Source organism: Capra hircus, chromosome 3 (genome assembly GCF_001704415.2).
Source record: "Capra hircus breed San Clemente chromosome 3, ASM170441v1, whole genome shotgun sequence".
NCBI lineage: Eukaryota > Metazoa > Chordata > Mammalia > Artiodactyla > Bovidae > Capra > Capra hircus.
The window spans coordinates 26,859,805-26,881,869 of record NC_030810.1 but is presented as its reverse complement, the minus strand read 5'-3'; the positions used below and the strand labels follow the sequence as shown (position 1 = coordinate 26,881,869).

At 39.2% G+C, this 22,065-nt stretch overlaps 1 protein-coding gene across 1 annotated transcript; it reads right to left on the bottom strand.

Annotated features, from left to right (window-relative positions):
• Positions 1 to 22,049, bottom strand: PRPF38A (pre-mRNA processing factor 38A). Its single transcript, XM_005678419.3, has 10 exons — positions 21,722 to 22,049; positions 19,781 to 19,940; positions 18,148 to 18,269; positions 16,076 to 16,161; positions 7,981 to 8,091; positions 5,533 to 5,645; positions 4,903 to 4,929; positions 4,694 to 4,791; positions 4,228 to 4,276; positions 1 to 3,337 (listed from the first exon to the last, which is right to left on the bottom strand). Exons 1-10 carry the CDS (start codon positions 21,849 to 21,851, stop codon positions 3,295 to 3,297), a joined length of 939 nt encoding a protein of 312 aa, XP_005678476.1. The 5' UTR covers positions 21,852 to 22,049; the 3' UTR covers positions 1 to 3,294.

Below are 22,065 nucleotides of genomic sequence, written 5' to 3'. Positions count from 1 at the left end.
TTTTTTTCTACAAGAGAATCTGGTTCTAAGGACTCCTGAAATTAAGGACAAGTATAGAAAACATTGAAGAGGCTGGAGTTTTTTTTTTTTTCCAGCTTCATGTATGATTTAGAGATTGTATGACTCTTGTCATAAAAAATTGAGTTCTACTTCCTGCTTACATTATTTCTGTACAGTGTTCAAATATTTCATTTGTCTTAACGATTTCCCATTATTTTTATTTAAAATTTCTAAAGTGTTTACTGCCATTTCTTTTACTGCTTTTTTCCCTAAATCCTTACTTTGATTCATTTCTTGTTCGGTAACATCAGGCAGTTTTCCCCCTAGTGGTTGTATGCTTATAAGCACTTGCATACTTAAGAATGTCTATTCCCTTTATATTTTAAGGACAACCCTGGCTGGGTATAAAGTTCCTGGCACAGTTTTCCTTAGACCTTTGGAGGCTTTTGCTTCACTGCCTTAGTGGAGACCTGAGGCCATCTTGATCCTTTCCCTCACTATACATGACTTGATTTCTCTGCTTGGGTTCCCATATTCTGTTTCTCTTTAAATCAAGGTGATTTTTCTTCTATTTGAATTTTTTAAGTTGATTTGCCCAATTCCCTTTATCAGAAATATCAGTTAATCATAGGCACGGTTTCTTTATCTTATTATCTCTATAATAAAATAATATACATAGCTTGAAATCTATATAGCTTTTTCCATTTTTTATTCCCTCCAGTCTGTTTTCTATGTGCCTTGTCTGTTTTGTATTTTGTAAGGCTTTCACTACAAATCTTCATTTCTCCAAGCTCTGCCATGCTTGCTTTCCACTTCTTATCTTTTAATCTCTTTGAACTTGTATTCTTGCATTAAAAAAGAAACAGATCATTTTATCTTTTTTGAATCTGTAGAAACTTGTTCCTTTGTTTGGCTAGGAATGACCAGCATGTGAGCATTTTTTTCTGGTTAGTGCTTATTTAAATTTAGATCTGCCAAAAATAATGGAGAGGCTAGAGGAATGAACTTTAAGTTGGGTTGTTACACTGGAAGCCTCTCACCAAATCTATTGTTTCCTTTGCTCCTGAGAATACATATCCTTTAATTCTTTAGTATTAAAAGGTCATCATGCCCAATGGCAAACCTTTTAAAGCAGTATAATTCAAATTGTGGGGAGTATAAACAATTTAGTGGTTGTACACCCAACGGTAAAACTGATAATGCATAGAAATATCAGAATGTATTTTGCATACAGAATATTTTCTTGAAATGTTTTAGTGCAGAATATGTATAAGTATAGAGATAAAATGAAAAATATGTCTCTAAATACAGGCCAAAGAAAGTTGTAAACCTTCAGTTCCAAGGCCTCACTCATGCAGTAGGCTAGCACACAGATGACAGAAATGGTCCTTCAGCAAGGTTCGTCCTGAAGTCATCTGCTCTACAATTCTGTAGTTTATCAAAGGGATCTCCAGAGAGAGAGGTTTGACATGTCAGTTTGCAGTTTACACTTGGGAAGGTTTATTTTTGGTATTAAATATTACTGGGGTTTAGGTTGGATTTCTACATTTTTATACTTTTAAAACTAATATACTGGATGATAACTTGGTTGGTCCATAGGTCATTCAGCCAGAATACACTTTTTTTTTCATTTCTGCTAGGACTCTATATAACAGATACAAATAGAGGCGATTACATTTAATTTTTAAAGACAGTCCTATATATAAGTTGTATGATGAGCCATAATAACTCATGATTTTATTAGCTCAAATATTATCAGGAGAGCAATTATTGAAGAACATGAAATCTCAAATATGATCCCCAAACACTTTAATATTGATGCTAAAGTCCTTAAGTTCAACAATCAATAGGATGTTTAGCCTATGATTAGATATGAGTTTCTAAGAAACTGGATCCTGTGAGGCAGTTGGTCTTCATAATTGTTGCCAGGGGCAGAGCTGCAGGAAATATCAATTATGTTTTTCCATTTTAAAGGAGGAAAGTAAGTACAGGTAGACAGAACTCCTCTATCAAAGATCCAACACCCTCTTGATTATCAGTATCCATGGGCACTATTTAATCCTTATTTTGCTTCTTTGTCCTTAGCGTCCTTCCATCTCTCCCATTTCCTCTACCTTTCTGAAATGATTCAATATTTCAATTTTCAGTCAGTGTTTGCCCTTCTTCCTCAACAGAGTGAGTGTTGCTTATGATTCTACTAGTTTTCCTTACAAATGTACGCTCCCTAGGCATTCCATTCAATTCTACACCTACAATTACCCAAACATTGTCAATTCAGGGTTAGATCACTAGCTCAACTCCAGTTCTTATTTATAATGTCTGGGCTTTATCTAGATATACCATGGCTGTCTCAAAGTAAACTTCAAGTTAAGCTGAATGCATTTTTTTCTCCCTACTAACACAATCCTCTAAAACCTGGTTTCTTCCTGCTGTATTTTCTGGTTTTGTGAATGGTGCTGTTGTCCGGTAACTCAGGTTAAAACCTTGAGTGGCATTAGATATTTTTTCTCTCCATTGAACGTTTTCATCCTGGTTGCCCTACTGCTACTGCTAGTCTTGATAATATCAATGCTCATAGCATAAAGGTGCTGAGCACCTTAATTTGGAATTCAAGGCTGTAGGGAAGAAGAAACACTATACAATAATGCTATGTAATAGGTGTCAAGTTTTACTGTTTGTTGAACGTTTAATGCAACTGGATTAAATGATCCAGAAAAAGCCTTACAACTGAATTCATTCTTATAAAGCTGCTGATAACAGGTCAGTTTTCATGTTTATTACCATTTGCTGCTGCTGGAAGAAAAACCTGGAGCTAAAATATTTTACCGACTTGGTTTTTTTAATGGAACAGCAGCACATATCTCAGAATTCTCAAAACAGTTCAAATCTCAGTGTAAACCAAAACTAAAACCACAGAAAAACAGGAAATGGGTGTGTCAAGTTTAATAACAAAAATAACAAGGTGGCCACATCCTCCCCTTGTTTCATACACTCTATTTGAATCCATTCTACCCTCATAAATTTGAGTACAAACAAGTTTGATTGTACAAAGAAGCCAAAAGCAGCTCTCAGTTCAGGATGCATTATCTTTCAAATGTGTGGATTATGTACAATTCATAAAGAGATACAAAACTCAGCACCTCTTTCATGTTAAAAAAAAGTGAAGAAAACTTGGTTTAAAAAAACTCTAAAATACTCTCATAGCTGCCTGGGACTGAGTAGATCTTTCTTTCACGTAGACAGATGCCTTCATCTCCACAGAAGGCCACTTGTATTAAAACCAAACTGAGTCCATTACTCATTCCCTCTCCGGCTCTTCTTGTGGCTTTTCTTAGACCTGAAATGGTGACACATACAAATCATTAAATTTACCAGCTGTTTTAGGAGCTGAGGAAGGATTTCTGAGAAAGACTGATACGTGCTAACACTGATGGGGGACAAAGACAGTCAATATTCATTAAAGGTACTTGGTGTTTTTATGTTTAAGAGCAACACTGAGTTAGGCATTACTCCAAAATTTATCATTGAAGAAATGACCTCAGAGAGATCAAGTGCTTCCAACAGTGTACAGTTTCTAGAGGTATCTAATGAAAGCTTACCAAATGAAAATGACTTATCCAATGTCATTCAACTGCTAAGTATTAAAAATTGGGACTGAGACTTCCCTAGTGGTCCTGTGGTTAGGAATGTGCCTGCCAATGCAGGGGACACGGGTTCAATCCTTGGTCCAGGAGGACCCCACGTGCTATGGGGCAGCTATGCCCGTGTACTGCAGCTGCGAAGCCCATGAGCCCTAGGGCCTGTGCTCTGCGATAGGAGGGGTCACTGCAGTGAGAGGCCTACACACCGTGGCTGGAGAGTGGCCTTTGCTCACCACAACTAGACAGGGCCCAGGAGCAAAGAAAGCCCAGTGTGGCCAGAAGTAAATACATTTTAAAAGATCTTAAAAGCTGGGACAGAACCCCAGGTCTCCTGAGATTAAGGCTCATGCCTTTATCCAAAGCCGCAATCCTACAAGAAAAATAACTTCATGTATATATAATTCTAGTAATTTTCAGGGCAAGAGACCACTTTGTCCTATAATTAAGGAGAATTCCTAAACTGTATTGATGGAGATTATATCTCCATTAACACAAGAATATTTCAGGTCTAACTGAGTTGTAATTGGGACTTTAATTTGTGAGTAAAGACTTAAATTCTTAAGTCAAAATAGAAGCTAATCCATACCTTTCAGGAGATTTTGAGTGGCTCCTGTGTCTGTGACTACGGTGATGACCTAGATAAGAAAAAAAGACTATTCAGTGTACCAGTTTCTACCCTCATACTCTCTGCTGTTATTTCCCCTAGTTCATTTTTGGCTTGTGATAGGGACACCTTGTTGGTAGCGAAGAACTGAACCCACTTAGCCTTCAGGGCTTTATGGCTAAATTTCACTAACACCACACTGGGTATTTACCACTACTCTGTCATGTCTTACTCCTATAATTTCAGATGAAAACTGAAGCTCACCATCCTATCAACAAAGCTGGCAAATGACAGTTAAAATGTCAACTCTAATTTTCAAATTCTATGTCCACTTCCTTTTCTAGGCAGTAATAAAGTAAGGTACTCCTGTATTGTAGGAGGCTAATTGCTCCTATTACATTTCTTTATTGAGACAACCAACAGCAAGCAAAAGGCCCCAATGCTATACCTGGGGACTTGGAGCGGGATCTGTGCCGTCTATCTCGGGACCTGCTGCGATGACGTCTTGGACTCTTGCTCCGATGCCGTTCTCTGCGAGGGGAGGGGCTGTGGAAATGACTGGTCAGACTCCCATATCTGTCCTGACAATATAAACACAACAACAACATCCCCCCTCCCCAAATCTCTATACTTCATCACAAGTCACTAAAGGCCTACCTCCTCCTCTTGGGAGACCGACTCCGCCTACACGGAAAGAAGAAAGAAAGAAGAACCTTAGTAGGTGCCCTGGACACTGTAAATTGCAAAAATTGCCCCAAATCTTAACCCAACTCTGTTATCCATGTCCTTTGTCATTTAACTTTAATACCCTCTGACTCCAAGTCTGGGACTGGCCATGTGACTTGCTTTGGCCAAAGGGGTATTTGTACATGTGATGCAGATGCTAGAAAGATTACTTGCATGGTTGGGCTTGTTCAGTCTCATATTCTGCCACTGCCATGGGAACAGGCCTACCCTAGCCTAGAATGTGACACACACACAGATGAACTGCTCCAGTCATCCTAGCTAAGGCCATCTACACTAGCCAACAGAGAATATTGCAAAACAAGTGAGTGACCATAGCTTATACTCAAAAAACTGCCTAAGCCCAAATTAAATCACTGGCCACAGACCTGTGAATTAAATAAATGTTTGCCACTGAGGTTTTGTGGGTGGTGTTTTTGGAGCAACTAATACATTGGCGAGCACACATTCTCCACAGGCTAGCATTTTCCTTCCATGAAGTCCAAACTTTTACACTCCAGTGCTTAAAGTATCCCTGGAAGATGCCAATGCCTAAGGCCTTACCTTCTGGGAGACCGACTCCTACTCCTCCGATAGCGTAGTGTGGGAGAGCGACGGGGTTTGTCCAAGTCTCGGTAGCTTCTCCGGCGATGATCAGGTGATGGCACTCTTTCCAACTGGAAAAGAGAGGGCCTGGGTCAGTGATGAGCACAGGCTTATAGAGAGCCAACCAGGAACATGGCTTATACCCTCCTCCCCATCCCATCCCAAATTCCACCTCCAACTGACTTTAAAACACAGTAATTTGAATATATATGGGATAACACTGAGGACAAGAAAACACACTACCAAATAAAAAAATCAAAATCTAATAATCCCATTACTGTTCTAGTGCTGGTACCATTATTGTGGAACTATGTACGAGTAATGAGAGGTAAGTATGCTTATCTCCTAAGAAGCTGGATTTCCAATGTGAAAGAAGAAATAGAGATGCAAGACTGACGAGGTTAAATAGAGTGTATTTTAAGCTTAAAATTTCTTTTTCCTTTAGCTTTATCCACTGTAAAGGCCTAGAAATACCATGTAGCAATAAGCCCAGACTGGTCTCTAAATAACATATCTCAATTAATGGAACTAAGAGCTTCTTGGGAAAATGGCTACTTTTAGGTCCAGGCTACAATATAATAAGACACAACTAGAACATATCACTATCAGATAGCAAGGGGCTGAAACTACTATGATTGCATCAAAAAGTGAAGTTGAGGGGGCCCCACTGGCCAGACATAGGACAATTTCAGCATCAACAAGGACAATAATGGTCCAGAACACCAAATATATTTTAATTGATAAATTCAAATGTTACCAAGGGCAAACCTTCTTAGGAGAATACTATAAAATCAACTCTTGATTTTAAAACATGACAAAGGGAAATAACTTACCTTACTTTTCTTATATAAACTTTATTAAAAAAAATAAATGTTGATTTGGGAGACTTTTTTAAAAAATATCATTATTTTACAATCCTTAATGGATCTATGCAGAGATCATCAGTGGATCTGAATATTACAGAGAGCAGACTGTTTATCTTGGAGGAAGTACACTATACCTATGAAGCAGGTTGCTCCACTCCAAAACCCCCAAATCCAATTAAAGACTCAAGAACTAGTTAACAGAAAATAAAATAGACAAATGAACATGTTAAATGATACCACAGGGACACAATAACAAAAATAGAGATGATAAAAATTGTACAGAATGTTATGACCTGACATTTTAATATTAAGGAATCATTGATTTAAGGGCTGATGATGGTATGTGGCTGTGTCTTAGAAAGGGGTCCGTGTTGTTCCCAAAATATGAGATATATGATGGCTGTGATCTGCTTTGAGATAACTGGTGGAGGACAACTGAGTAGATGTGGAGGAAACAAAACAGCTGAGCTGATCACTGTTGAAGCTAGGTGATGGGTATATGGAGATTTATTCTCTCCATTTTGGTATGTGATAAAATTTTCCATTAAAAAAAAGAGTGCATATTTTTGGTTCACTCCCCACGGAAAAGCCCCTCAGCCGTGCCTGGCTTTCCATTCATGACTGACTGCTTCCCTTAGCACTCATCTTAACTGGAGCCTGCTACGCTCAGAACTACACTTCCATCTGCGCTACCTCAGATATCCACAGGCCAGAATTTCTTAAATTTCCCCCTAGCTTTTTCTACACATATAATTTTAATCACAAATGTTTTAGATCTTAAAAACAAAACTTACTGTAATCGTTTCCACGTTATCACATATTTTTCTGGCTGCACCAAGTGGCATGCAGGATCTTAGTTCGCCTAACAGGGAGAACTAACTTAGAACTTAGTTCTCCACACCGCCCCGCCCCACAGCGGATGCATGGAGTCTTACCCACTGGACCTCCAAGGAAGTTCACTTGTTACTTTTCATAATACTTCTAATGGCGGCCTAATACTCTGTTAAATCGTTAATAGTTTACCTGACTGCTCCCTGACAACTTGCTTGATTTCAAGTTTTCAGCATTTTAACAAATAGTGGAAGGACATGACTATGCAGTAGGTGGTTTTTATTTCCCTAAACTAGGTTTACTTCTTAGTATGCATTCAATTATGAACATTATTATTTTTGTCCCAAGTGTTTAAGAGTTACCACTTATTATGCAATTATAATGTCCCAAAGCTAAGGGCTTTATGTATATAATTTAATACTCATAAAAGTCCTAAAAGAAAGGTATCATAATCCTTGCTTTATAGAAGAGAAAATAGAGATTATATAATTTACATAACATAATGCCACTAGTAAACAGGAGAGCTGAGATACGGATCAAGTCCATTTAACTCTAGGACCCACACTCTCAATGATGAAATACTATATTTTGGGGTTTTTCTTTTTTAGTTAAAACTAAATAAAATTAAAGTTTGAAAACAAAACAAAAAAACTATTCCCATTCCCTGTAATTCTCCCTCCTTCAACCCTTAAGCTCCCAGGTGCCTGACCTTCTCATCCTCTTCTTCCTCCTCTTCACTGGACTCCACGTCATCCATGTCTTCTTCCAGAGCACTAACCCGAGGCTCCAGCTGTTCAGCTTCCTCTAGCACATAGCGTTTCTACAGAGACAACAATGAAAGTTAGAGAGGGCCCTTCTATCTCCTCTATGTCCTGAAGCTCCAACACTGGGCTTCTGGAAGTGACAGAAAACCTATGGCACAATAGCTGAGGCAATTTCATCTCAAAGATATCCCAGACACAGATATTCTTAGAGAGTTTAGCATACCTAGGATCTATATATATAAAGTTTCCCTGTAAAGAGATAAATAACAAAGATGAAGAGGATATCACTTTTCTATTGTCTCTATTCCCTGTGACCATATACTCTAAGGTCACTAGAATATCAATCAGTATAGCTGTAGCATTGAATAGAAATTATGGACTTCACACAAAAGGGTCAATAGTTGAAGACAATGTTGGCTGGGAGTTTTCCAGGAGCAGCTCAGACCAGAATCCACTAAGAGATTCACTAAGACTCAGTCCACTGTGGGGGTTTGGGTCCTCCTGCCCTTAGCACCAATTGTCTATTAGACCCAGGATTTGGGGAGCTGTATACAGACATGCATTTTGAACAAGGCTCAGGATATAAACAAACCACCTCCTAGTTTCATTTTCTTCTAAGATGTGACTTAGCAATCCTAAGTGACTAAGGACCTGAAAGGCAAAGGTGAGTTCAAGACGGACAAAAGGACTGGCTGGGTCATAAGACCCTTATGGTTTTGTTTGTGTGTGTGTGTGCACCAAGGACATACAGATCACTGGATGGCCCTAAAATAAATAGTACCATTTGTACTCTTATTTTGCTCTCATTCATCCCTGACAAAATTGTGTAAGGGTTAGGAGAAATGAGATAAAGATGCCATTCAGTGACATGAATCCCTTGAAAAAGGGTTCCTTGGAAAAGATCACCAGTCTGGGATCTAGGACTGTATGAGACACGGCATCCAGAAGCCCTGATGTTCACCAGACTTCGAAGTGATCAATGTCAACGTATTAACTTACATTATTTGTGTTTGATAAAATTAGAATTCATTCCAGAGAAGCTCCCTGCCAATGCCAGGGCAGGTGAGAAGCTATGCCCTATGGATTGCTTAAAAGAAACAAATCAAAGCTAAAGGTAGTCTTAAGGGTCACTTCATCCAGCACATAGAGAGGCCCACACCAGAACACACCTCTCAGTGATGTGGTAACATGTATCAGTCATAGTTCAACTTTCCTCTCCTGAGTGAGGTCTGCTTTGTGGGTTTTCCTTCTAGACTGCAGCAGACCACCCCATTTGCATCAACACGCTTGCTCAGAGATGACTGGACTCTAGAACCCTCAGTCCCAACCTGACTGTAGTTTGGAGTCTATCCTTTTTTACAGTATTTCTAAACATAATATCACAGCTAAGGATAAAAAGTGTGAGAACTGGACCCTGAAATCAGGTTTTCAGATTTGAAATGTCATCCTTTTCACTACAGTCTATAATAATCAATATGGAAAAGGAGAAATAATTTTCAGAATTATTTTCTATGATTTTCTGTAATTGAGTCCCTCTGGAGGAAGAGTGGTTCACTGCACTTATCTGTGAGCACTACCAACTACCAACTATCTTTATCCATCTGCTTTGCTGCCTCAAGAAAGTTAACCTTGCCCATTTATCATATTTACAATCCATTCTATACTCCATATTGACTTTTTCAGGTCCCTTTTATGTTTTTTATTGAGGTGAAATTCACAATGTACACAATCAGCAATTTTAAAGTGTAAAATTCTTCCATCATCACCTCTTACTAGTTTAAAAACTTCCTCATCACACCAGAAAAACATGCCATACTTATTAAGTAATCATTCCTCATTTCCCTTCCCTGAATCCCCTAGTAACTAATAATCTCTGCTTTGTCTCTCATATATTTACCTAGTCTAAACAGGCAAGTTTGTCCTTGGGAGTACAAAATGCAACAGGGCAAAGGCTAACAGAGTTTTGCCAAGAAAACACTGGTCACAGCAAGCACCCTCTTCCAACAACACAAGAGATGACCCTACACGTGGATATCACCAGATGGTCAATACTGAAATCAGACTGACAAAAACAAGACCCGGAACTGACTGGCTCAGATCATGAGCTCCTTACTGCAAAATCCAGGCTCAGATTGAAGAAAGTAGGGAAAACCACTAGACCATTCAGGTATGACCTAAATCAAATCCCTTACATTTATACAGTGGAAGTGACAAATAGATTCAAGGGATTAGATTTGGTAGACAGAGTGCCTGAAGAACTATGGACAGAGGTTCATAATGCTGTATAGGAGGTGATGACCAAAACCATCCCAAAGAAAGAGAAATGCAAGGCGGCAAAATGGTTGTCTGACTAAGCTTTACAAACGGCTGAGAAAAGAAAAGACATGAAAGGCAAAGGAGAAAGAGAAAGATACATCCATCTGAATGCAGAGTTCCAGAATAGCAAGGTAAGAAAAGCAAGCTTTCTTGAGTGAACAAGGCAAAGAAATAGAGGAAAACAGTAGAATGAAAGACCAGAGATCTCTTCAAGAAAATTGGAGACACCAAGGGAACATTCCATGGACAGATGGGCTCGATACAGGACAGAAATGGCAAGGACCTAACACGAGCAGAAGAGATTAAGAAGAGGTGGCGAGAACACAGAAGAACTAAAGAAAACAGGTCTAATGACCCGGATAACCGAAATGGTGTGGTCACTCATCTAGAGCCAGGCATTCTGGAGTGTGAAGTTCAGTGGGCCTTAGGAAGCATTACTACAAAGCTAGGGGAGGCGATGGAATTTCAGCTCAGTCATTTCAAATCCTAAAAGATAATGCTGTTAGTGCTACACTCATTAAGCCAGCAAATCTGGAAAACTCAGCAACGGCCACAGGACTGAAGTTTTCATTTCGGTCCCCAAGAAGGGCAATGCCAAAGAATGTTTAAATTACTGCACAACTGCACTCATCTCACATGGTAGCATGGTAATGCTCAAAATTCTTCAAATTAGGTCCAACAGTATATGAACAAAGAACTTTCAGATGCACAAACTGGATTTAGGAAAGGTAGAGGAACCAGAGATCAAATTGCCAGCATACACTGGATCATAGAAAAAGCAAGGGAATTCCAGAAAAACAACTACTTCTGCTTCACTGACTATGTGAAAGCCTTTGACTATATGGATCACAACAAACTGTCAAAAGTTCTTAATGAGAATACTAGACCACCTTACCTGCCTCCTGAGAAACCTGCATGCAGGTCAAGAAACAACAGTTAGAACCGGACATGGAACAATGGACTGGTTCAAAATTGGGAAAGGAGTACATCAAGGCTGTATATCATCATCCTGCTTATTTAACTTCTATGTAGAGTACATCATCCAAAATGCTGGGCTGGACGAATCACAAGCTGGAATCAAGATTGCCAGGAGAAATATCAAAAACCTCAGATATGCAGGTGATACCACTCTAAATAAAGGCAGAAAGCGAAGAGGAACTAAAGACTCTCTTGATGAGAGTGAAAAGAGGAGTGAAAAATCTGGCTTAAAACTCAACATTCAAAAAACAAAGATCATGACATCTGGTCCCATCACTTCATGGCTAACAGGGAAAAATCGTAACAGTGGCAAATTTTATTTTCCTGGGCTCCAAAATCACTGCAGATAGTTGACTACAGCCATGAAATTAAAAGATGCTTGCTCCTTGGAAGAAAAGCTATGACAAACCCAGACAGCAGATTAAAAAGTAAAGACATCACTTTGCTGACAGAGGTCCATGTACTCAAAGCTGTCATTTTTCCTGCAGTCATGTACAGATGTGAGAGTTGGACCATAAAGAAGGCTGATCTCCAAAGAATTTAGGCTTTTGAATAAGGGTGTTGGAGAAGACTCTTGAGAGTCCCTTGAACTGCAAGGAGATCAAACCAGTTAATCCTAAAGGAAATTGACCCTGAATATTCAGTGGAAGGACTGACTCTGAAGTTGAAGCTCTAATACTTTGGCCACCTGATACAAACATCCCATTCACTGAAAAAGACCGATGCTGGGAAAGACTGAGGACAGGAGGAGAAGGGACAACAGAGGATGAGATGGTTGGATGGTATCACCGACTCAATGGACATGAGTTTGAGCAAGCTCTGGGACATACTGAAAGACAGGGAAGCCTGGAGTGCTGCAGTTCTTGGGGTTGCAAAGATTCGGACACTACTTAGTAACTGAACAGCAAAAATACGTGACTTTTGATCTTTAAATTATTCCTTCTTGGCTTTTATCTAGAAAGGCAAGGTGGGATACAGCAAACTGCTTCAGAATTACTGAGCTACAGCAGCATCAAAAAGATCTGAAGTTCTGGGTCTTCCCAATTTGGGTTTCTGTGGTTGCTTAAAACTCTGAAGAATCTGTTCCCAGGCCCCATCTTAAACACTGTCTCTGGGAGCCTTTCATCAACGCTACCAATTTTACACAGAATATCAGAAACTGAGAGTCAAAGGCTCTTAGTCTACAGGTATCCCAATGATTTCTGCAATACATTTTACAATTTCACTGAGGTACAAGTGATGCACAATAAACTGTAATTTTTATAGTACACGATTTGATGAGTATTGTGTTGTATACGAATGTAAGTCAATACATCAGTATAACAGATAGAGCCGCTCCACCCAATAGTTTACCTGTGGTCCTTTCGGGTTTCTCATTCCCTCTCCTCCCCAATCCCTTACCCTATACCTAGGCAACCACTGCTCTTTTCTGTCAGTAGTTTACATTGATTAGAAAGGAATTACACAGTACATACAATTTTGTGTCTTTTTTCACTCAGCACAGTTATTTTATGATGCATCCATGCTACTGCTATTTATCAATAGTTCATTTTTGCTGATGAGTAGTAGTATCATTATATGGCCACATCACAATTTGTGTATTCATTCACTTGATGGACATTTGGGTTGCTTCCAGTTTCTGGCCATTACAAATGAAACTGTTAAGATTATCTGTGCTTAAGACTTTGTGTGGACATATGCTTTCATTTCCTGAGTAAATTTCTGGAAGTGGAATAGCTGGATTCAATGGTTAACTTCTTTGGAAACTTCCAAACTCTTCCAAGTTTGGTTGTTTCAGTTTATATTGTCACCAATAGGCTTTGGAGACTTCTAGTTCCTCCTAACTAGGAGGAACTTCTAGTTCCATCCTCACTAACACTTGATATGATCAGTCTTATTTTACACATTTTACTAGGTATATAGTGCATATTTCTATGCTTTTAATTTGCATTTCCCTAATGACTAATGTCTAGTCAAAGCTATGTCAAGTCTAGTCAACGTGATGGTTTTTCCAGTGGTCATGTATGGATGTGAGAGTTGAACTGTGAAGAAAGCTGAGCGCCAAAAAATTGATGCTTTTGAACTGTGGTGTTGGAGAAGACTCTTCAGAGTCCCTTGGACAGCAAGGAGATCTAACCAGTCCATCCTAAAGGAGATCAGTGGTGTTCACTGGAAGCACTGATGCTGAAGCTGAAACTCCAATACTTTGGCGACCTCATGCGAAGAGTTGATTCACTGGAAAAGACTCTGATGCTGGGAGGGATTTGGGGCAGGAGGAGAAGGGGACGATAGAGGATGAGATGGCTGGATGGCATCACCGACTCGATGGACATGAGTCTGAGTAAACTCTGGGAGTTGGTGATAGACAGGGAGGCCTGGCATGCTGCAATTCATGGGGTTGCAGAGAGTCGGACATGACTGAACAACTGAACTGAACTGAATGATCAATGATATAGAATGCCTTTTTATGTGCTACTGGTCAACTATATATTTTCTTTGGTAAAAGATCTGTTAGAATTTTTTGTTCATTTTCCCACTGGGTTGCCTTCTTGTTAGTAAGTTCAAGAGTCCTTTATAAAGTACAGATTCAAGAACTTTTATGGATATATGTTGTACAAACGTATTCTTCCAGTCTGTGGCTTGCCTTTTTAGTTTTGTAATAGCATCTTCTGAAAGGCAAGTTCTTAATTTTTATAAAGTCAGTTTATTAATTTCTAATAAATAATTCACGTAACAGGAATTTGTCAAACACGAGGTCACTAAGATTTTCACCTATGTTTTCCTTAAGTTTTCTACTCTTAGCTTTTATGAGTCTATTACCCTCTTCAAGTTTATTTTTACATATAATGTGAGCGAGGGGAAGACATTCAATCGTCTCATATGGCTATTTAATCGTTTTAGCACCATTTGTGGAAAAGATTACCCCTTTTCAATTGTTATTGCCCTAACATCTCTGCAGAAAACCAAGTGACCATAAAAATGTACTATACACTTGCTTCTGGTTCTTTCACTTTGTTCCACTGATCTGCTTGTCTAGCTTTATGCCACTACAACACTGTCTTATAATTAAGTAGTGTTTATCCTACTTTGTTCTTTTTCAAAGCTGTTTTGGATATTCTAGGTCCTCTCCATATTCCTATACATTTTAGAATCAGTTTGCCAAGTTCTATCAAGTTTTATTTGGATTTTGATTGGAACCGAATTGAATCTAAAGATTAATTTGGGAGAACTGACAATTGTTGAGTCATGGTATCAGATATACTATGAACACGATATAGCTCCATTAATTATATCTTCTTTAACTTCTGTCAGTAATGCAATGTTTTATATTGTTTAAAGTCTTACACATTTTTTGACAAAATTATCCATAATTATTTTGTATTTTTGATGCTGTTATAAATAGTATCTTTTATACAAAATCTCAAATTTAATTGTTCCTAGCTCATGTAGGGAAATACAACTGACTTTTATACATTGACCTTGCACCCCACAATTCTGCATAAATAGATGACTGGGTAAACAAATTGTGGTATATATACCCATGCAACAGAATATTATTCCTATTGAGCAACAAATGAAATAAAGAACTATTCAGTTCAGTTCAGTCGCTCAGTCGTGTCCGACTCTTTGCGACCCCATGAATCGCAGCACGCCAAGCCTCCCTGTCCATCACCAACTCCCGGAGTTCACTCAGACTCACGTCCATCAAGTCAGTGATGCCATCCAGCCATCTCATCCTCTGTCGTCCCCTTCTCCTGCCCCCAATCCCTCCCAGCATCAAAGTCTTTTCCAATGAGTCAACTCTTCGCATGAGGTGGCCAAAGTACTGGAGTTTCAGCTTCAGCATCATTCCCTCCAAAGAAATTCCAGGGCTGATCTTCAGAATGGACTGGTTGGATCTCCCTGCAGTCCAAGGGACTCTCAAGAGTCTTCTCCAACACCACAGTTCAAAAGCATCAATTCTACAGCTGATGCAATTATAAACAGTATCTTTTATATAAAATCTCAAATTTAATTGTTCCTAACTCATGTAGAGAAATACAACTGACTTTTATACCCTGACCGTGCACCCCACAATTCTGCATAAATAGATGACTGGGTAAACAAATTGTGGTATATATACCCATGCAACAGAATATTATTCCTATTGGGCAACAAATGAAATAAAAAACTATTAGTATATGCAAACATGGATATATTCCAAAATAACTATGTTAAGTGAGGAAAAATTAAAATATTCTTTTTCTAATTATTTTCCTATTTAGGTTATTACAAAGTATGGAGCAGAGTTCCCTGTGCTACACCGTATTGGAAGATATTATTCTAAGTGAAATAAATCAAAGACAAAGACAAATACTGTATGTTATCACTTATATGAGTCTCAAAAAAGGAACAAACTAGTAAATATAACAAAGAAGCAGACTCACAGATACAGAGAACAAACTAATGATTAGCGGTGAGGAGAGGGAAAGAGGGAGGGAATTAAGAGGAACAAAGTATTCGAAATAAAATAAGCTACAATGATATATTGTACAGAGCCACTGTTTTATAATAACTATAAATGCAGTACTACCTTTAAAAACTGTGAATCACAATACTGTATACCTATAACATATAATATTGTACATCAACTACACTTCAGTTAAAAAAAAATTTTGAGATCCATGGTGTTTTATAATGTACGTGTATAAAGAAACCTTTACACACGTTATTGTGTACTGTGTATGTATGACCTTTATCTCTTACCTGTAGCCGGGGAAGAATGATATCACAGACTCTCTCACTGTGCAGTAGCTCATCAATAAATTCATCTACATGCATCAGCTCAAACTCTGAAAGAAAAACCATAAGTTCAAGTAACTTGGAAATAAGTTTAAATAGTGAAAAACTTTAAGAAGTTTAAGACTCTTTATGCAAGATATCTAACAGGGTATTTGGTATAGAAAGTGTGAATTCTCTGCAGTTTCCCTCTGTGTGTGTGTTAGTCACTCCGTCGTGTCTTGGCTCTTTTGACCCCATGGACTGTAGTCCACCAGGTTCCTCTGTCTATGGGATTTTCCAGGCAAGAATACTGGACTGGGTTGTCATTTCCTTCTCCAGGGGATCTTCCTGACTCAGGGATAGAACCCAGGTCTCCCGCATTGCAGGTGGATTCTTTACCAACTAAGCTACGAGGGAAGCCCCTTCCCTTTGCCTGCACATGCACTAATAAAGCTATTGCAGTGTGGAAATTATCACTGAATAGATTACTGTCAAACGTGGGCTCAACCTACAGGCTTTCACTGCCTTGTCATCACCACCGATCTTCAACCAGTCAACTCCCCTTTATTGAGGCCATTTACGTGCCATGCTTCTTCTAGGAACTGGGGATAGTGGGATGAATGAAGCTGTCCCAATTAGCAGGAAAGACAAGCACAAAAACAAGCAGTGACTCCTGAATTATAAAAGGGTAATGTTTTTGAATAAAACTTACAACTCAAGTACAGCATCTCCTGTGAACCTACTAAGTTCCTAAAAATAAAATATGTATCTTTTCCCCTATGTGGGTCAGCAGACTTTATTAAATGGATGTATAATTGACTTGGGGCTTCCTGGGTGGCTCAGTGATAAAGAATCTGGCTGCCGCTGAAGGAGACGTGAGTTTTATCTCTGGGCTGGAGAAGGAAATGAAAACATGCTCCAGTATTCTTACCTGGAAAATTCCATGGACAGAGGACACAAAGAGTTGGACATGACTTAGCAACTGAACACATGTGCAAACCTGACTTAAGATATTATATTAGTTCCAAGTGATTGTGATTTGCTGTTTTTAAGAATCGTGTATCTCACACAGTAAGTGGAGCAATAGCTTTTTAGAATTTCTATGGTAAACATTACCTTAGTTTAGTGGTTCTCAACCAGGGGTATTGCCCCTCCAACTATGGGGTGCTAATGGCCTTTAGGGAGTACAAGCCAGGGATACTGCTAAACATTCTACAATGCACTGGACAGCTCCCCATAACAAAGAAATATCTGGCCCAAATTATCACTAGGTTTAAAAACCCTATCTTAGTCTAGCATAATATAGTCATAAATAAGTAATCTCATGATGGCCAGGACCATGTCCATCTTGCTCATCACATTATTTCCAGTTTGTAGTACAGTACCCGGTGCAACATTGTCACTTAGTATGTATTTATTCCAGTGAACAGGTAAGCTAACGAAAGTTTGAAGAATAATACCAAATTCTTAACCTTGTACTCCTTTATGTAATATTTAGATGGTAAAGGCCAATGTTACTAATCTTCTGTTATGACACTAAGAGAGAAAAAGTTCTGATTGCATTCTCTGAATCCCATTTCACCATAAAATGTGTCTCTTTGTAAAAGGTATGGAGCTGCCCCTCCTGGATATACTTATGTTTTAGGAAGATTCCTACATAAGTATGAGCACACTCAGTCCATGTATTACAGGGTGAAGTATCATATAACAGAGGCTAGTAGAAAGAACTGTGAAGATCCAACAAATGGAAAACTAACTTTGGGAGGTCTGGGGAAGGACTTTAAGGCAAAGGTCATTCGGGAGCTAGATCTTATGGGATGTAGCATGTGATGCAAAGCAGGGATTACCATAAGATGCAGCTGGAAAGACAGGCAGACAGGGGCAGACTGGGTGAGGCTGACAGGAAGCTAGTAGTCTAACGGAGTATTATTACTCCTCACGGGAGATGGAGGACCTGACTAAAGACACTAACAATCTGGATTATGTGATGCCAGAGATACTGGTAAAATAAAAACTGGCTCAGGGATGAAGGCCTGGATACTTAGCACCATACTCACCTCCATTTCGGTTCTGACTCTTGATTTTTCGATAGTCATTGTATAGAGGCTCCAAGTACTTGTAGCAATCAATTGCAGTACCTGTCAACCTCATGTAAAGTGCTCCCAGCATGCGGACATACCTGACAGATAGACAACAGTGAAACAACAGGCCATTCCAACAAGTTCCTGAGTTTTACAAGTAACTTTTCTCATGACAGCAGTGGATAAACAAGTTCTTTTTTCTCTTTGGTAGACGAGAAAGCTACATTTTTAGAGGGAGCATAGGGCAGCAGAAAAAAATAGCTAAAATATGGAAACCTGGGTTCAAGTTCTCATTCTACCACTTACTGGCTGCAGTGACTTGGGATATAATGCTCAACTTTCATAGTCTATTACATCATCTGTAAAACTAAGATACAACCTATTCACCTCATGGGATTATTTTAAGAATCAAATGAGATACTGAATTTAACAACAGAAAGTAGAGGTTTATTTATTAACAATATAATTTACACAGATTGCTATTTGCTGGAAGGCAGAATGCTGGTTATGGAAAAAAGTCAGTCATCTGGGTTCAAATTTTGATTCCATTATTTACTAACTCTGTAACACTAGGCAATTTACTTTTGCTTTCTCAATCCTTGTAAAATGATAGTCCCTAATTTGATGGCTCAGCATATTAAGTAAAAAATGAATGTTAGGATGCTAAGCGAGGTATATAGCATAGAGTAGGTACCTAATAAAAGTTAGTTATTTTCTAGCCATTAATGTTTGTAAGATTCCTTTATTTTCCCTTTCTCCTATACCCCAACTACCTACTCATATCTCCATTTTGATAAACAGTAGGCATTTGAAATTCATTTCCTTATATGACAAACAGAATACAGTGGCGAAAGAAATGGACCCTGAAATCAGCTTTGCCACTTATCAGCATTTGACCTTAGGGAAATCAATCTCTCTGTGCCTAAGTTTTATCTCCTACATAATGGGGATAATAATTTTACAGGGTAGTTGTGGAGGTTAAATAAATTATTGCATGTAAATTTCTTAGAATAGAGATTGGCAATAATAATCTATTATTACATCTGTCTCCTGTTCTCATCTGCGAGCTCCTCGAGCAGCTTATATTTTGGTGCCAGATACCATGCAACAGGTACCGATAAGAGATTTACAGCTCTTTCTTCCTTAATCCTCACATCTATCCTGAGTTGGTATTATTGTTTCCATTTTACAGGTAAAGAAAGTAAAATTTAGAAAATTAAGTAACTTCTCCAAGGTCACAGTTCATAGGTAATAGGGTCTGGACATGAACCTACAATTAACACAAACGTCTCCCTTTTCTTTACCACACTTTATGTTGCTTTCTTCATCCTTAAGTATTCAGTGCTACCAACATATTTGGCATTAACTTCTGCTTAATATATGTCAGTGAGTTTTGTGAAATACTTTTTTGGAAGAAAAGTCACCAAGGCTCAGAAAGTAAAGAAGGTTAATACAATCAAAACAGACAAAACAAAAACTCAAGGGGCAGAGGAACAAAATACCAGAGACTTTGGAAATGAGATACACTGTTTTCACTTCTTTTAACCAAAGCCAAATTCTGGGCCATGAAATTAAAATATTTATATTAGCTAGTAAATATTTTACTCACTTGAAATCTTCATTTTTTATAAACTCTACAATGATATCCTTCTCGGGTTGAATCTGAAGCATCTTCAAGGTTAAACACAAAAAAGGAGTTGGCTTTATGTTGCCACCGTAGACACCACCCACAAATCTTAACTCCATAGCTTTATCGACTACAAGTTCAGCTAAAAAACAAAAACAGAGTGGCATTGCAGACATAGTAAGACTAAGCTTTTACAGGTCTGAAGTGCAGAGAGTTAAAGTTAGTTCAAAATTTGGTGCTCCTGAATTAACAGCTTAATATTAGGAGAACAAGTGTGTAATAAATAATAACAGCAGCCAATACACACTGAAAGATTATTATATGCCAAGTACTCTGCTAAGCATTTCATATTATCTCATTTAATCTACTCAAGTCATGAGGTTAAGTTCTAGCACTGCCCTTGTTTTCAGCTAAGGAAAATGAGGGCTAAGAAAGGTTAAATGATTTGCTCAAGATTCACAGCCAGAAAGTGGCAGGGCCTGGATTTTAGTCCAAGAAGTCTGACTTCAGAGTCTGTGCTTGTCACCATCATGTTAGAGGAAAAACTGCCAGATTAAATAAGAGAAGGACGAAAACTGCAACAAACCACTCCTCAACTACGAAGTTCATCTAGACAACAGGGATAACTTTTCGATGTTGTCATCAAAATCAGACACCAGTTTTGTGAACGAGGGCAAGTCATTTCACCTCTGGAATGAGAAAAGGCCCCCAAAGTAAATCTTACATGACTCCAAAATTTAATGGCGACTCTGAAAACCAATATGACTCTGCCGTGGACACACAGCTAGGGTGATGGCAGAGCAGTAACAGCACAGGAGCAAGTAACAGTGGTAACAACCTGCACCACTATCACCACTGATTACTGAGTACTTTTATTAATATATGGCTGTAGCTAAATATACATAGCATCACCGACTCAATGGACATGAATTTGAGCAAACTCTGGCAGACAGTGGAGGAGAGAGAGCCCGGCAGGCTACGGCCCAGGGGGGTCACAAGAGTCTGACACTACTTAGTGAACGAACAAGCTGTAACTATATACCAAACACTTCTTACACTTTATTTCATTTAATCCTTAGATTTCTTGGGTTAAATCATTTAATCCGTTGACCTCTGATGTGGGTATTATTGTGCTCGTTTTACAGTAGATGAACTAATGGTTCACAGGGGAAACACAGGTACCAAAAAAAGCCAGATTTAAACCGAGTATCAAAGACGACCTGGAAGATTTCTCTTAAGAACATATATTGATATTAGGACTGGGAATGTGAAATATTGCAAATGGTCCAGATTTGGGGGTAGTAAGATTATAAATTTGGTTTCGGGAATACTGACGCTCCTTTAAGACCTTCAGGGTTAACACTACTACTACTACTACTACTACTACTAAGTCGCTTCAGTCATGTCCGACTCTGTGCGACCCCATAGACGGCAGCCCACCAGGCTCCCCCGTCCCTGGGATTCTCCAGGCAAGAACACTGGAGTGGGTTACCATTTCCTTCTCCAATGCGTGAAAGTGAAAAGTGAAAGGGAAGTCGCTCAGTAGTGTCCGACTCTCCGCGACCCCATGGACTGCAGCCTACCAGGCTCCTCCGTCCATGGGATTTTCCAGGCAAGAGTACTGGAGTGGGGTGCCATCGCCTTCTCCGGGAACCCAGTAACTTATCATTAACTATGGAATGCCTCAAAGAAACGACGTGTGACACCCTTCCGAATAAGGTCCTATCACATCTATCTGTGTTCCCAAAGCCCAACACAACACTAGGCACAGAGTAGGCGCTCAGATTCTTCCGAATGACTGAAAAATTCCCCCTAAATCTCACCCCCAGTGGGCCAGTCCTATTGTACTACTCCGGAAAACTGGGCCACGGGACGACAGGGGTTGGGGCAGGGATGGGGGGTGTTCCGCACGCTCTTGCTCACCTGTAAGTCCAAAGCACTCCTCTTTCCAGTATTTGGACTCATAAATTCGCGTCCGAATGATTTTCTCCACCAGATACTGAGGGTTGGTGCCGTGGATGCTGTGCGCATCTTTTACCGTACGGTTCGCCATTTTAGAACGCCTGACGTTCTATTTCCGTCGGGTCCTTTAAGACGTCACATCCAGGTTAAAAAAACCAGAGAGAAACGATGAGGTTGGAGGAAGTCTCACTAAACAGTTCGAGCGTCCATCTTGAACCCGGAAATGTTTTCGAGTTAGGAACTTTCTTCGGCGAACGGCTTCGCAGACCTAATCAATGATGGCCGCGGCCCGTTGGCGGATGTAC